Source organism: Phaethon aethereus (genome assembly GCF_964289735.1).
Source record: "Phaethon aethereus genome assembly, chromosome: 5".
NCBI classification, from domain to species: Eukaryota; Metazoa; Chordata; class Aves; order Phaethontiformes; family Phaethontidae; genus Phaethon; species Phaethon aethereus.
Genome location: NC_138579.1, coordinates 4,050,243 through 4,066,636, shown reverse-complemented (window position 1 = coordinate 4,066,636; position 16,394 = coordinate 4,050,243). Strand labels below are relative to the sequence as shown.

The window sequence follows — 16,394 nt, the reverse complement described above, 5'->3', positions numbered from 1 at the left end:
GCCTGATTTCCCCCGCAGAGCCCCGCGGGTGTTTGAGCTTCAAAGAAAAGCCGCTTTTTTTTGGCATGGGGAACTCCTCGAAGGCTGCGGATCGCGTCCAGCTGGCTGAACCCGGCTCGAAGCCCTAATGGTTTTCCGTGGCCAGGCGAGGAGTTTCCCTTGGAGGGCCAGAGCCGGCCAGCTGGCTGCAGCCGAGGCGGGCGGCAGCCGGTCCGGATGCGGCCCCCACGGTCACGCTCGCCGGGATGGCCAGGTTTCCAAACCAGCTCGCCCCCGGGCCCGGCACGGGTGGGAGCTGCTCTCCAGGATGCCCGGGCTGCGGTGGCTCGCACGCTGCCCAGGGTGGAGGGAACAGGGGCCACAATGACATGTCCCTGTCATCGCAACAGCGGAGGGTGTCCAGCCACTTTCCCTGCAAGGATTCCTGCCGGGAATGCTACGAATGCGTCCCTGATTTATTTCTCTCACCAGCCTACGAGGTTTGACACTTCTCTCCTTGTTATCTGGCATTCCTCGGGCACGTATACATTTTGGGATAGATGCAATAGGAACGCTGGCCCGGAGCCAGGGAAGCGGGAAGCGCTCCGGGGAGATGGAGCAGAGCTTTTGGCTGCTCCCAGCCTGGATTTCCAGGAGCACTCAGTGGGCTTGTCCTTTCCTCCCCCACTGCGGGTGCTCCCACTCCAAACACCCCAAACCAAAGGCAGGGACACCCCCCCCCCCCTTGGCTGCCCCTCCTCAAACCCTTGGCCCCTCCAGACCTCTCTGTAGCGAGATGGCGGAAGATGGGTCAGGGAAAGGATAAACAGGGGGGCATCGTCCTGCGTGGGGAGCCCACAGCGCGGCCGCCTCTGCTCGCTGACAACTCGCCAGCTGAGCTGCACGACATATTTTGGCCGGGTGGCTCTTCCAGCGTTCCACGCCCGCCCCCGCCGCTCCCCCGTGGATACGGGGTCACGTTTCTGCCCGGCTCCAGGGAGTGGGATCCGCGGGGGCCGGGTGGGGAGCGGCGGGGGCTGGCGGCGGCCGGGGGGGATGCAGGGCCCCGGGGGGCGACGGGGCACGGGGCGGGAGTCCCCCCTCTGCCCCCCGCAGCAGTTCCGGCCCCCGCGATGTGCCGGTGGTAGTCAGTCCCGGGGCGGGGGGGGCGGCGGCGGCGGGTGGGATTGGGGGGGGACTACTGCAGCCCGGGGCGGATTTTGGGGTGAGATCCGATTGGTCGGGGCCGGGGCCGCGGGATCCAATGGCGGAGCGGCCCCGCAGCCTGGTCCCGCCCCGCCAGCGGCGCGCCCCGTCCCGCCCCGCCGGGGCCGGTTCCCTCTGCCGGGCCGGGGCCGTCCCGTCGGGTCCGCTCCGCTCCGCGCTCCTCCGCTCCGCTCCGCCGGGCCCGGTCGGCGCCGTCGAGGGGGAGCCCGGTGGGCCGGCGGCGGGATGCGGGCGGCGGCGGTGCTGGCGGCGGTGCTGGCGGCGGTGCTGGCGGCGGGGGCTGCCCTGCCCCGCCGGGGGCTGCTGCCGCACGGCCCGGCCCGCGGCGACGCCCGGCTGCGGCCCGGCGACGACGAGAGCTCGCCCGGGGTTCCGCTTCGCCGCGCCCCGCGCCTCTACGGCCGCGCCGCCCGCCGCCTCTACGTGAGTCCCGGCCGGCCCCGGCCCTGCTCCCGCCTGCCCGCCGCTTCCCCAGCGCCCGGGCCTCCGCCGCTCCTCCTTCAGCCCCCTCCCCTCCAGCATCGCCCTCTGCCCCTCCGTCTTCCCACCCTTCCCGGCCTCCCACCCCTCCACCCTCCCTGTCTCTCCATCTTCCCACCCTCCTCCTCTCCATCCCTCTGTCCTGCCATCCCTCCCTCCTTCTATCTTTCCACCCCTCCACCTTTCCATCCCTCCTCCCACGCACCCCCTTTCTCCCCAGCCATTCCTCTTTGACACCCACCTCCCCTTTACTCCTTCTCCCCACCCCTGACCCGCTGTATGTGTCCATCCCTGCACCACCGCACGTGCCTTTTCTCCATCCACGCCTTTTCTCCATCCATCCATCCATTCATGCATCCATCCCTTTTCTCCATCCATCCATCCATCCATCCATCCATCCATCCATCCATCCATCCATCCCTTTTCTCCATCCATCCCTTTTCTCCATCCACCCCTTTTCTCCATCCATGTCCCCCCTCCGCCCCGCTCCCGCCCGGTCTCTCCGGCTGCGGAGGAACAAGAGGGCTTTCTCCTCCGCAGCTGTTCCCCCGCCAGCAGCGGCTGCAGCTGGGGCGGCCCCTGAGCGGCGGCTCTCTGGGGGATGCAGAAGCCCGAGGTCTTTGTTTTCTCCCTGGCCAGATGGGGCCACGCGGTCTCAGGGCTCTCAGCCCTGTGCCCCACTCCACTGGGGAGGGGTTGGACATGGTGGGAGACCGGTGATGGAAGCACCCCTGCAGCCCCTGAGCACCCTGCACCCCTCTCCCCGCAGGTGGGGACCAATGGGGTCATCTCCACCCAGGATTTCCCCAGGGAGACCCAGTACGTGGATGACGACTTCCCCACAGACTTCCCTGTCATTGCTCCCTTCCTGGCCGACCTTGACACCTCCGGTGACAGAGGGAACATCTACTACCGGCAAGACGACTCTCCGGACGTGTTGGAACAGGCTGCGGGCTACATCCAGGCTGGGTTCCCCCGCACCGCCAGCTCCTTCGTGCCCACCAATGTGTTCATCGCCACCTGGGAGGACGTGGGCACCTACCAGGAGCTCCCGCAGGACACCAAACCCTCCAAGAAGGTGAGGCCGATGGGCCGAGGTTGGACGCCCATCCTATGTATCGTGAGAGGATGAGTCTTCCTTGCGCAGCACCCAAAACGCTCAGTCTCTTCTTCCTGGGCAGCTGGGTGGTGGGTCCAGCCTTGGATGAGCACCGGGGAAGACATGGAGCTTCAGGGCTGTGGTGGTGGTGGGTCCATTGGCTTTGCTGATGGGCAGAAGAGGTTTAGAGGGTGCCTTCAGCTCCATGGTTGGAGGTGCTCAGGCTTTTCCCTGCTTTTCATGCAAAGTTTTACTGTGCCAGTGGCTCCGGATTTGCAAAGTTGGGCCAGGGGGAGCTGGGGGAAGCCGTGGCCCAGGTCACCCATCGGGCTTCAGACCTTTTGCCGGTGGCTTGGGGCTGGTCCTTCCGTCTGCCCGTGCGCTGATTAACGCTGCCGGTGAGGAACCGGCTTCAGAGTTTCCACCGTGGGTTGATTTTGTGTCTGGAAAACAAGCTCGTAGGTGGTCCAGCGGGTCGGGGAGGTGACATGTGCTCTCCACCCACGGGCTGATAAGGCTCCTGCGTGGGTGGACCTACAGTGCTGCCTTTCCCCGAAAACGCTGGATCCGCTGCTGGGGCAGGAGCCATCACGTTAGGCTGATGACGCGCCAAGGAGGTGACGGTGACGCACTGCCGGCAGGACGGGCTTCTTGAAACGAGCTGAATATGACGAGCTGCGAGAAGAAAACTCTTGTGACGAATACACCCAGAGCCACGCGATGGGTGACGGGCTCTCGCCGCAGTGGGGTGGGCTGAACCCAAAGCCCATCGGCAGCCATCGGGTCCCCATGGGCCACCAAGAGCCATCCCTGCCGGCCGTCCCCCTGCTCCGGGGCCCTTCGGTAGCGGGCTGCTGAGAGGGAAGCCAAGCAGGGGAAGAAACAGAGGTTTGGAAGGAAGCAACGCACATTTTTTCCTCTAATTTAAAACTTGGGAAAGCAGCTGAAGAGATGCCATCAGGGGCCTCGCAGCGACCTCGCAGCCATCAAAAACGCAGCCTCTTCCCAATTGGGGTTTTTTTTTTTTCCTCTCTCTCTGAGAAGTTGGATCAGGTTTTAAAATGAAACCGGTCTTGCTCGGAAAGGAGCAGCTCCAGGGAGAGCTTCATTCAAGACGCACTGAAATGCAGCTTGTGCCGGTGCTGCTGAACTCCCCCTTAGCCAAAACTTCTAAAAAACTCCCTAAACGCCGCTTCTTTTCTTACCAAAGATGCCATTTATTGAAACGCTGCCTTTCTGCTGCCCAGAACCAGGATTTACTCCCAGCTTTCAGAAAGTCACAGCTCATCCTTTCTGAGCCTCGAAAGCAGAAACATGGTAACCGGGGGGGGTTAGAGGCTCCCCGATCCCCTGCCTCGGGGGTCCTGCCCGGCCGGGAGGTCTGGCAGCGCTGCTGGCAGAGCCCTGTCCCCTCTGGCTCCGTGGGGACACGTTCCCGGTCCCCGCAGTGACGCTTTCCAGGGCTGCGGGGGCGGGGGCGAGAGCTGACCCCGCTTCTGCGGGAGTAAAAATTGCCCTTTTGGGCTGGAATTTGCCCTTTGCAGCTCTTTGCCGGGAGCAGCCGGCTGCGAGCCGGGGGCTGGCCCCCCTCGCTCTGCGCCCCGCGATGCCAGCACGGCCGTGTCGCCCACCGGGTGGTCCCCCCTCGCCGCCCACCCCATGGCAAAACGAGGCCTGCAGCTGCCGCCACGATTTGGCTGCATGGGGAAGGAATCTGGCCCCCTCGGGAGGGGGGGGGTATTATGACCCCCCCCAGCTTTTTGGCCGCCTTTGCACGGGGTCTCTGAATGCCCGAGTGTGCGACGCACACAACAAGGCTCTTTATGTCCCGCAGGGCTGCCAGGAAGGATTGCGATGCCCCAGGGGCCCTTCACCCCAAAATTGGGGCTGGCGGTGTGGGGACAGGCAGGGCTGGGCTGGAGGGCTGCATGGGGGGAGCCCCCACCCCTCCTGCCCACCGCTCTGGGGGAGAAACTGGGAGTTTAATCATTTTTCCTTCGCTCGGGCGCCGTTCCCTGCTTGCTGCTGCCGGCCGCTCCCGGGGAAGGGCTGCTGCTGCGTGCTTATATTTATTTATTCAGAGAGCAGGACCTATGCGGGGTGGGGGCTGGCCCAAGTGCTGCAAGCATCGGTTTCTCCGCATCTGGGGTGACCGCGGTGTGCGTGTGGATTCTCCAGTGGCTTGTAAGGGTTGTGCTCGCTCCGCAGCCTGCCCATCCATGGGTTATTGCTGCGGTCCCGCTCTCCGGCGCAGCCTCGCTCGGGACTGGCGTGGCCCCAAGGCTCGCAGGGCTGGCACGGCAGGCAGCCAGCGTGCCTATAGCGGGACATATGGGTGTGGGGAAGGCGGGAACACGTGCATGTTTTTTCCTGAGGAAACCAAGCTAAAATTGTTCTCGGGGGAAGCAGGGGGGTGCAGGTTTTCCTCTGGTGCTGATGGGATGGAGGGGGGCTGCTGGTGTCAGGGGCAGGACAGGAGGAGGGGGACGGGAGCGAGGGGCTCGCGGGCTGCCGCGTGCCAGCCCGGCGCAGGGGTTGCGTGGCCGGGGACGCTCCTGGGGATGGTGCGGGGCTGTCACCTCCCTGCGTGGCAGCTCCAAGGGACGCCCCTGCACCGGTGCGGCTGCGAGGGGGTGGCCTGGCTGTGTCATGGGCTCCCATGGTGGATGCTGAGAATCTCCCCGTCACGCTGCACCCGGGTTTGGCCATGCAGGAGCGGCCCCTGCTCCTGCTCTTCCCCAGGAGGTGCCTGCAGGCTGATGGAGGGCTCTTTTGGCGAGGGGCTCCCCGCTGGCGTGCACTGCGGCGTGCGGGGAGGTGGCTGTTGCGTCCCTAGTCCCCTTCCCTGTCTCAGTCCTCCTCTGGGGTTCTGCCCCCCATGACATCGTCTGTCCTGCTCTCCCCTCGACAGCTCAACACCTTCCAGGCGGTCATAGCCTATGATGATGAGGACACCTACACCATCTTCCTCTACCCCGATGGTGGCCTCCAGTTCCTGGGGACGCGACCCAAGGAGTCCTACAACGTCCAGCTGGAGCTGCCGGCCAGGGTGGGCTTCAGCTGGGGGGACGGCGATGACCCGAAGAGGGACGGGCTCTTCCACAGCCTGGCCAGCAGCGAGCAGGCTCTGAGGCACCTGGAGCGGTGCGTGGTGCCTGGGGGGCCGTGTGGGGTGGGCAAGGGGGCAGGGTCACCTTCTCCCAGCCCTTGGCATCTTTAAAAGGCTGGAAGAAGGAGGAGAGCGAGCTGGGGGTGATGGGCTGCGTCAGGGGGCTCAGCCCCGTGTGCACGGGAGCATTTTGGGATTTGGGGTCCCGGGAGGGGTGGCGCGGAGCGAGGCCGGTACCTTTGGGGTGGATTTTCCACCGCCGCTGTGGTAGACGTGCGTGTGTGCTGCTGTCCCGCAGGGAGAGCAACGCAGGGGTGCCTGGCGTGTGGGTCTTCCGCGTGGGCAGCGCAGCCCCCCTGGAGCACGTGGAGCCGGGGGGCGGCGGGGGAGCCGGCCGCGGTGTGCCGCAGAGCCCCGTGCCTTATGCCCCCGGCACCGCCGACTACGCCCGTGCGCTCTACAGCCGTGCTGACCACACGTCCATGGAGCTGCTGGCGCAGCACGTCTTGGAAGCCACGTCACCGCATCCCGGCCACGGACCCCGCGCCCCGGCGCTGCTGGGCATCGTCCCCGAGGGGCTGCCCGCGTCCCCGGGGCAGGAGCGGAGCCGCCGGCTGCACCCCGACTGGGATGGTGGCACCCAGCAGGGCTACCCCAACCCCTCTTCCTACAGCTCCGGGCATCACGGCGTCGGCGTGGAGGAAGACGTGCATTTTAACCCCGACGGTGAGTGGCCACGGCCCCTCTGAGGACTGAACGGGGACGTCTCGTGGTGGGTGGCTCCCTAAAAAAGGCCTCTTTGCTCCAAGCTCATCTCCTCCCGAGCAGCCGGGGCTGGCGCTGGCGTGGGCTGGCGTCGCTCCTGCAGAGCTGCCGCCCTTCCAGCTCCTCCCAGCCAAATCCTGCTGCCAAGGGGCCGCCGGAGCCGTAGCGTCCCTGCCTGCCGGGTTTGCCGCTGCTCTGCCCCGCGTTGCGAGGAGGGAGCTGGGGGGACAGGAGGCTCAGGGGACAGGTCCTGCCGTGGGGCCAAGGCCAGCCCTGCCGCCGCCGAGCTGGCTGGGGAGCCGCCGTGGCACGTGCCCAGGGCAGCGAGGCCCCGTCCCTGGCCGTCCGTCTCCCAAAAATACACGGGAACTCGATCTCTCGCCTTCTGTCAGATCTGCCTGAAATCAGGCAATCGGTTTGAAACCCTGAGCCTCCCACGTGCATCCCGGGCAGCTTTCTTGGGAAGCGCCGCTGCCGGCTGTCCCATCTCCCAGTGGTGTTTTTGGGACCGGGGGGAGCAGGGTGCCTTGTCACTGTGTCCCCAAACCCTTTCCCCTTGGTCCCAGTGTTCACCTACAGCGCGGCCAGCAAGGAGACGTGCGCCCAGCACCACGGGCGCTGCTCCCCACACGCCTTCTGCACCGACTATGCCACCGGTGTCTGCTGCCACTGCCGGGCCACCTACTACGGCAACGGGCGGCAGTGCCTGCCCGAAGGTACGCGGGGCGGGCGGCGGGGACGGGCACCCCGAGCCTGGGCGGCCGCTGCCAGGGGTGCCCGTCTCCCCGCCCAGGGGCCGTGCATCGCCTCAACGGGAAGGTGAGCGGGAGCCTGACGGTGGGACGGACGTCCGTCCGCTTCCAGGACGTCGACCTGCACGCCTACATCGTGGGCAGCGACGGCCGAGCCTACACGGCCATCAGTGGGGTGCCCCAGCCCGCCGCCCGCGCCCTCCTGCCCCTCCTGCCCGTCGGCGGGCTCTTTGCCTGGCTCTTCGCCCTGGAGGAGCCGGGCTCCGAGAACGGCTTCAGCATCGCCGGTGAGCGGGGACCCGGGATGCGCCACTGAGCCCCATTGCTCCGAGGGACACGGCTCCTGGTGTGGGGTGATGAGGGGTGCGGGTGGGGGTTCGGGGCGGCTGGGCAGCTCCTCCGATCCCCTCCCCGGGTTCAGCTGGCTGTCGCCTCCCTGCTGCGAGCCCTGGCGGGTGTGCCGGAGGAGCGGGGAAGGATGCTTTGGGGATGTGTCCCTGAAAGTCCCGCAACCGAATGGCGCCTGTTCCCTTTTTATGCCCAGGTGCCGAATTCACCCAGAGCCTGGAGGTGACCTTCTACCCCGGGGAGGAGACGGTCCACGTCACTCAGACGGCCGAGGGCCTGGGGCCGGACAATTACTTAAGCCTTAAGACACATATCCAGGGCCAGGTGCCGTTCCTCCCGGAGAATGTCAGTGTCCACATCGCTCCCTACAAGGAGCTCTATCGCTACTCCAGCTCAGGTAGGAGCCCGTGCTCAGCCCCGGGTTCGGTTTCTCGCACGCCATCCCTGCGTGCCCTGCTTGGAGCCGCCCCAAAACACCCCATCCCCACCGCGGTTCCCAACATCCAAGAGACATCGATGCTGAAGCTGCTTCTCCCCCATCCCGGGGGGCGTTTCTAACCATCCGGCAGCCGTGACGTCCTCTGCTCAGCGGGAGTACGTCCTGGCCGCGGGGACCGCCAACCAGACCTTGTCCTACCGCCTGCGCCAGAACATCACCTTCGCCGGCTGCCCACACGCCCGCCTGCCCGCCCGGCAGCGGCTGAGCGTGGCGCGCGCCTTCGCCCTCTACGACGGCCAGGAGCACGTCCTGCGCTACGCCCTCGCCGCCCGCGTCGGCTCGGCAGGAGGTGAGCTCCGGCGCCCACCCCGGGGTGCCCACCCCAGGGTGCCCACCCCGGGGTGCCAACCCGCGTCAGGGGATGCTGCTGTCTCCTGCCCGCTCCCCAAGCAGCGGCATGCTCTCTTTGCCCGAAAATAGCCAAAAGAGAGGTGTTTTGGTTTTTTTTCCCAAGGGGTTTGAGCCGAAGTGTTTCGGATATAAGTGGGAACGGTCATTCCCCGCCCCGTTCGTGGGCCTTTTCCCCACTAACGCCGTCCCTTGCCCCCAGACGGTGCCGAGAATCCCCTGGTGAACCCCTGCCACGACAGCACGCACACGTGCGAGCCGACGGCGCGCTGCCAGCCCGGCGCGGGGATGGAGTACACGTGCGAGTGTGCGGCCGGGTACCGCGGAGACGGACGGGGCTGCCGAGGTCAGCGGGGCTGCGGGTGGGTGCGGGGTGGGGGGCTGGAGCACCGCGGTGGCCACTGCCATTTGGGGTGCTGGGACAAGCCGCAGCATCACAGCACCCACAGTCTCTGGAGCTTCCTGGAGCTGCACCAAGGATATGGGTGAAGCACGGGGGGAAACTGAGGCAGGATGCGGGGGGGCTGCCGGGGGCACCTGGGGAAGCTCTCCAGGAGCTTTGCGGGGACGGAGGAAGCGGCAGACAGGGGACGGGCAGCTTGGGGCAGGATGTTCCCAGCAGATGAGGAGCAGCTGGACCCCAAAAATGGGGGTGTCCCACCACTGCCGGGACGCCTGGTATCTCCCCCTTCCTCTAGACGTGGATGAGTGTGCGGAGGGCCTGAGCCAGTGCGGCCCCTTCACCGTCTGCCTGAACGTGCCGGGTAGCTACCGGTGCGAGTGCCGCAGCGGGTACCGGCCGGCGGAGGACAGGCAGGCGTGTGTGCGTAAGTGCCGGCCCCACAGCTCGGGGTCCCCCCACACCCCTCTGCCCCACCGGGCTCGCCCCGGCCACCCTCTCACCCCTCTGTCCCCTCAGCGCTGGCGCCGGCGAGTGACCCCTGCGAGGACGGGAGCCACCCCTGCGCGCCGGGGGACCGGGCACGCTGCCTGCCCCGCGCCGGGGGCCGCCCTGCCTGCGAGTGCCTCCCCGGGTACACCGGCGACGGCATCGACTGCTCCGGTACGGGGGCACGCGAGGGGCCGCGGGGTGCCCGCAGCGCGCAGCTGCCGGGGTGTCCTGCCCCAGCTCATCCCCATCCTTCCCGTGCACAGACGTGGACGAGTGTGCCGAAAACCCGTGTCACCCGGCCGCCGCCTGCTACAACACGCCAGGCTCCTTCTCCTGCCAGTGCCAGGCTGGCTATGAGGGTGATGGCTTCCAGTGCACGCACGGTAAGGCCGCCCGGCTCACGCACGTGCCGGCTCTGCCTGGGGTGGCTTCTCCCATGCTCACTCCGCTGTTGCTTTGGCTCTCCCGGCGGCAGAAGGGAGCACGCAGCGGCTGACCCCCTGCCAGCACGAGCAGCTGTACCCGCGGGCGGTGCCGCCGGGACCCTTGCCCGTGGGCGATGGGCACGTGCCCCAGTGCGACGAGGAGGGTCGGTACCGGCCCCTGCAGTGCCACGGCAGCACCGGCTATTGCTGGTGCGTGGACGCCGCGGGGCAGGAGATCGCCGGCACACGGACGGCGCCGGGCAGCACGCCGCCTCGCTGCGGGAGCCCAGGTCAGCGCTACCCCACTGCGCGCGAGGGGGCAAGGGGAGGTGGGCTGGGTCCTTCGGCATCTTGTTGGCATCCCGATGGGATCAGCGGGCACCCAGCTGTTGGGGTGAAGCATCTCCCAGCAGCACAGCGCAGGAGATGCCCTGGCTGGCTGCGCTGGCTGTTGTGGGTGGCAGAGGGTGTTGAGAGGGTGCTGGAGCAGGCAGAGCCCTGCCTGCCCCTGCCCATCCCGCCCGGCCACAGCACTTCGTCCCCAGCCACCAGCAGAGCGAGGTCAGTGCAGCTGCAGCGAGCAGAGGGGACCCTCTGCCCAACTGCCCGGCCAGGGGCTTCTCTGCCATGGCCTGGGTGCAGGGTGCTGCCAAATGGGTGGTTGGGCACCTCAGGGGGCTGCTGGGTCTTTAGGGCACGCTGGCCCACAGGGTTATAGTGGCAGTGGCCGTTGGGGCACCTCCTATATCCCTTGCGATGGAGGGGACAGCCACATGTTGCCGAGGGGGGCTGGAGAGGGGCAGCCCCCAGCCCCTGGTTCGAGGCGGGAGGGCAGGGGGTGCCAGCAGAGCATCACCCAGCACCTGCAGCCCTGGGTGAAGCGGGGCCAAACTTGGGTGCCAGGCGGGTCCAGGGGAGCTGTGTGGCACCCCCTGAGCCCAGGAAGGGGGCATTTGCTGCCGGCAGAGTCCATCCAGCAGCTGACCCCCTGCGAACATGAGCGGCTGTACCCACGGGAGGTGCCGCCAGGACCCTCACCCGTGGGCGATGGGCACGTGCCCCAGTGCGACGAGGAGGGTCGGTACCGGCCCCTGCAGTGCCACGGCAGCACCGGCTATTGCTGGTGCGTGGACGCCGCGGGGCAGGAGATCGCCGGCACACGGACGGTGCCGGGCAGCACACCGCCTCGCTGCGGGAGCCCAGGTCAGTGCCCAGAGGAGCAGCGGGTGCCGTCCTCTCCCCGCAGCATCCCAGCCCCGTGGTGCCCCTCCAGCGCCCTTAGCATGGAGGGGCACCCAGCAAGAAGAGGGGGACCCAGCAAAGCCCTGAGCCCCCTGACCCTGCACGCGGGGTCCATCGCAGCGGGGTGACTGGTCACCCTTCCCATGCCAGAGCCCACGGAGCGGCCCCGCACCATGTGCGAGCGCTGGCGGCAGAGCCTGCTGGAGCACTACGGGGGCAGCCCCCGCCGCGACCAGTACGTGCCGCAGTGCGACGCCGGGGGAGACTTCACCCCGCTGCAGTGCCACGGGGACAGCGGGTACTGCTGGTGCGTGGACGAGAGCGGCAGGGAGATCCAGGGCACGCGCTCGGAGCCCGGCAGCACCCCGCCATGTAAGGGCTCAGCACCCCAAGTGTGACTCCCCCCCCACCCGCCATCTATCACAGTACGGGTGCCTGGCACTCTGCACCCCACTCCTGCTTGGGTGCGGAACCCACGGGCCGAAGCTCCCCGAGCCATCTCTCTCCCTGTCCGTCCCCCCATTTCTGTGCCAGGTCTCCCCAGCGTCGCGCCGCCCAGCGTCCGGCCCTCGCCCCGGCCCGATGTGACCCTACCGGCCACAGGGACCTTTCTGCTCTACGCTCAGGGACAGCAAATCGGCTACCTCCCGCTCAACGGCACGCGGCTGCAGAAGGAGGCGGCGAAGACCCTGCTCTCCCTGCATGTATAGTATCTCCAGCGCTGGGGTCGGGGTGCAGGACCACCGGAGGGAGTTAGGGACGAGCCGATGCTGGGGCTCTGCGTTTCATATCTCTCTGGACCACTCTTGTCTGAACTGTGATGGTTTGAGGGGTCACCTCTGGAAGGTTGATGTGGGTTTGTGGGGACGTGGGCTGTGCTGGCTGCCTTGGCACTGAGCCGAGGAGGAGTGCTCTCCCCTCTTCCTCCAGCCAGCCCCAGCAGAGGGGCAGGTCACAGACCGGGGGCTGCCTGCAAAGGGAAGGAGCACGGCTGCTCGCAGGCTCGGTCACGGGCCCCAGGCTGCCAGCTGCACGGCTCTGCTGCAAAACTTGCCTTTTCCCCCTTCCTCGGACTCCTTTTGGAGCGTGGCCATGTGCATCTCCAGCCAGGCCAGACCGAGGGAGAGGAATGCCGAAAGCTGGGCCACGACCCTCCCTGCACCCTGGGGAACAGAACCACCTTGCCAAGTATTCCCTTTTCCCATCCTGAAGGTCATTCCTCGGGCTGGCTCTGCTGTTGGAGCAGTCTCTCCTTGAGCCAAGGGGTTTTAAACCCATCTGGACGTGGGTGTGTGCCTGTGACAGCTGGCCTAAAAACTCGGCCGCAGGCTTCAGCCGGGGGTGTGCAGTAGGAGCCCGTCGGTGGTGGGTTTTGCCAGGGAAAAGGGATTTGAGCATTGTTTCCCATTGCTGCATCTTGCAGAGTGCCCCGAGTAGCTCCTGATGCCAGCTGGGGGGATAAGGATGCTCCCTGAGCCTCCTGGCTGTGGCCCAGGCAGGATTTCACCCTGTGTGTGTCTCCCCAACCCTGGCAGGGCTCCATCGTGGTGGGGATTGACTATGACTGCCGGGAGAAGACGATCTATTGGACGGATGTGGCCGGACGGACCATAAGCCGAGCAAGCCTGGAGCCAGGCGCTGAGCCGGAGACTGTTATCAACTCAGGTGTGCTCCCACCACCAGTGACATCTGCCCAAAGTCATGTCGGCAGGTCCACGCCAGGCTCTGCCCTCCGTGGCTCTGGGGCTGTCCTGCTTTAGGGGTTCATCCATGGTTCATCCCGTGGGTCAGGTGGGTCAGGGCACTGTGACAGGTCCAGGAGCAGCGTGTCCCCAGCTGCTGACTGCGTCTGTCCCTCTGGCAGGGCTCATCAGCCCCGAGGGGCTGGCGGTGGACCACCTGCGCCGAGCCATGTTCTGGACCGACAGCGGCCTGGATAAGATCGAGAGAGCTCGGCTGGACGGCTCTGAGCGGCAGGTGCTCTTCGACACGGAGCTGGTCAACCCCCGGGCCATCGCAGTGGACCCTGTCCGAGGGTGAGCAGCAGCGTTTCCGGAGGGATTTGCATGCAGGGCTTTGCAAGGTGCCAAAGTCAGACACATGTGGTGGTGCCACAGCCCCATCCTGAGCCTGGGAGCAGCTCTCCTACACTGTGCTCCCCGTAGGAGGGATTGGCTCTGTTCCCCACCCCTTCTTTTATTTAATAATTCAGGATTTGGCTAAACCTGCTGTTTCAGTGTCAGGATGTACATTATTTTTAAAAGCTTTGAAACACGCCTGGCGTTTGAAAACACAAGCTGTGCCTCTAGGGTGCAGTTGCGATACAAAATGTGCTACTCCTAAGACTCGCCCTCATCTAGGAGCTGCAGTTTGGGTCGTAAACATGTTTGACATCATTCTGGTTTTCTCTTAGAGATTTTTTCAAATCAAATAAAGATTTATTTTGGGCACTGTTAAGGGGAAAACCAGGCCCCTCTCTTGACAAGAACCAGTAACAAAAGAGAAAGACGATAATCTGCTACCACTCCTTACTGCTGCCTGTCCCGTTTGTTCATTATATAATTCTTTCCCAAGCAACCTTTACTGGACGGACTGGAATCGTGAAGCACCCAAAATTGAAACTTCCACTGTCAACGGAGCCAACAGGAGGGTCCTGGTGAATAAGGACATTGGCTTGCCCAACGGCCTGACGTTTGACCCCTTCTCCAAGCTGCTCTGTTGGGCAGATGCAGGTAACTTCATCGAGGACAGATCACACTATGACACACTAAGCCTCAAGAGGAACATAAATCAGCTGCATCCGTCTTTAGCCCATTGCTACCGGCAGGCTTCTCTACCCACTTCCCTTGGCCTGACCCAAAGAACGTGGTGTGTCGGGGATGGGGAGCTCACACGAGTTAATTCTACATCCTTAGGCTGAGAAGCTCTTTCAGAATTTAGTGAATACAAAGAACACGTTTGGGGGTTTGGTGTCTTTTTTTGTGTACCCTGGTAACTGTCTTGTGTTTGAAAAGGAACAAAGCACCTGGAGTGCACATTCCCCGATGGCACGGGCCGGCATGTCATACAGAACAACCTCAACTACCCCTTCAGCATCATCAGTTACGCTAATCACTTCTACCACACGGACTGGAGACGGTAAGGAAAGAAAACCCGCTCCCTCCCACGGCCGGGAGCGCTGAGCGAGCAGTTCCTAGGGCTCCGCTCCCCTATGCAGCCGGGAGTCAGCCTCCACCACTCCCTGTGGCATCGCGCTAGCCAGCAGCTTGGAGGGGCTTTGAGCCAGAGGGGGAAAAACAAACACCGGTCCCAGCCCGCTCCCTGGTCCCAAGTGCTGGCACCTCACCAGAGCACTCTCTTGGGTCTCCTGCAGTGCCACGTTCACAACACCCGCTTGTAAATCTCAGCACAGAACAGTTGTTTAGAAACAACTCCAGCTTCCTAGGAGGGACAGAAATAGTGGTTTGGTTTTTTTTTTTTTTTTTTAAATAAAACTTGGCACAAGCTTCTGAATCTAGATGAAGTCAAAGAAAAGATTGTGTCCTCAGTTGTTCCCTCTCCCCAGCCACCCAAGGCCCTCAGCATCAGGAACTGGCCTCTATTCCCACTCCAGCTGGAAGCTCTAAGAACTTCAATCAAACCTTAGCAGATTACAACAAACACTTAAGTGCTTGCCATGCTTGGAGGAGACTCTCAGGGAGATAATCTCTCCTTGGAAGGCTGTCTCTGTGACTCTGCATCACTAATGAGAAATGCACTGAATGAGCTGGATGTAGATTGTATGGAGCAAATTTCTTTCCACTTGTTCTGGAGGTGTTCGGACCAATCTTTTTAGCTGCCTCTGTTCTTAATGCAGGGGGGACGGAACAAAAAACCAAGTTTCAGAGCTGAGTAAAGCACTTCTCCCCCTTTTATCACCAGGGACGGTGTAATAGCCATCAATAAAGAAACCGGCGCCTTTACCGATGAGTATCTTCCAGAGCAGCGATCACATCTCTATGGAATAACTGTGGTTTACCCCTACTGCCCTGGAGGTAAAACACACCACCACCCATCCCCTCTTTCTTGTCTGATGGCAGTTATCTGCTTGGCACGCTAAAGATGTCCATTTCTCTCTGCAGCAAGGAAATAGGAACTGCTATTCCGAGAAACAACAATCTTTGCACCCAAAAGAACTTCAGACCCAGAAAACTGTCACTGCATACAACGAAGAGGGGAAAGCCCTTAACCAAGGCCAATGAAGCGACCTACTCTCCTGCAAAAGATTATGAAGTATTTTTTGAAGTTATACCTCAAGTCTTTACTACTGTATTTTTTTTTTAAATGGAAAACATGGATATATTACCAAAAAAATGGTCCTGTGAATCTTAGGCCATTACGCTCACTCTTGCTTATGCAAGCAAATTTAAAATGTAGCTTTCTTAGTCAAATGTTTTATTTTATTGGAAGAACAAATGGATTAATTTTAATAGTTTTGACAATCTGACCAACAGGTCCTTTTATCCAAAAATTGAGCGCCTATGGGGAGCTTTGGATGCAGTGTCTTGCTGGGTCTAAGTAATCTGCAGCCCTGAAGACAGAGACTGTGTGTGCTCCAAAAGTGTGCAGAACCATTACGTGATACGGCAAAGGCATTGAAGTTTTTCCAGAAGACAATTCTGTATTTTCACCACTGCCTCAATGCATGTCTTTTAGTATTTATATTAGAAGAATATGCTAGAATTGATCTGTTCATGGTTGTTGGTTCTTCTAAGTGCCTTCATAGACCTACCCAATGTAGACCAATACATGTTCAGAAATACCATTTACCTTGTAACGCTTCACTTTTTCTAGGTTACTTCAATAATTGAATAAAATGGTTGTTTTAAGTTTCCCTTTGGATTTAGTTTTTAAATATTTCAGTTGTAGAGTAGATTGGGGAGAAATAGCAAGCAAGCGAGCCCGGAGCGAGCTGCTCTTATGGCAGGGCCTCAGCAAAAAAGAAATCTGCAGAGCCTTTATGTAGCACTCCCCTCTCAACACAAAGCCAAACACAATGAAAAAGTCGTATTTGCCAACTCAGAGCTAATCAGAACAACTTGTCTATTCTCCCCAGCTTCATTTATTTAAAGAAAAGTGATAATTCATTAGAAGTCAGAATTCAATTTCCTGTTTTCTTTCCAAACAGTAAAATAATACCATTTCAAACTGCATGCCAGAGTTGTACAGAGTTATACTAAGTACACAAGA

The 16,394-nt window shown here is 62.6% G+C and overlaps 1 protein-coding gene across 1 annotated transcript; it reads left to right on the top strand.

Annotated features, from left to right (window-relative positions):
• Nucleotides 1–1,147: 1,147 nt before the first annotated feature.
• Nucleotides 1,148–16,015, top strand: NID2 (nidogen 2; the record flags this gene model as incomplete). Its single annotated transcript, XM_082000951.1, has 22 exons — nt 1,148–1,629; nt 2,456–2,764; nt 5,697–5,929; nt 6,193–6,620; nt 7,226–7,375; nt 7,453–7,698; nt 7,956–8,156; nt 8,329–8,547; nt 8,809–8,952; nt 9,305–9,433; nt 9,526–9,669; nt 9,762–9,881; nt 9,974–10,213; nt 10,890–11,126; nt 11,316–11,537; nt 11,700–11,869; nt 12,701–12,830; nt 13,030–13,201; nt 13,740–13,897; nt 14,180–14,303; nt 15,087–15,199; nt 15,999–16,015. The coding sequence occupies exons 1-22, from the start codon at nt 1,432–1,434 to the stop codon at nt 16,013–16,015; spliced, it is 4,104 nt and encodes a 1,367-aa protein (XP_081857077.1). The 5' UTR covers nt 1,148–1,431.
• Nucleotides 16,016–16,394: the final 379 nt, after the last annotated feature.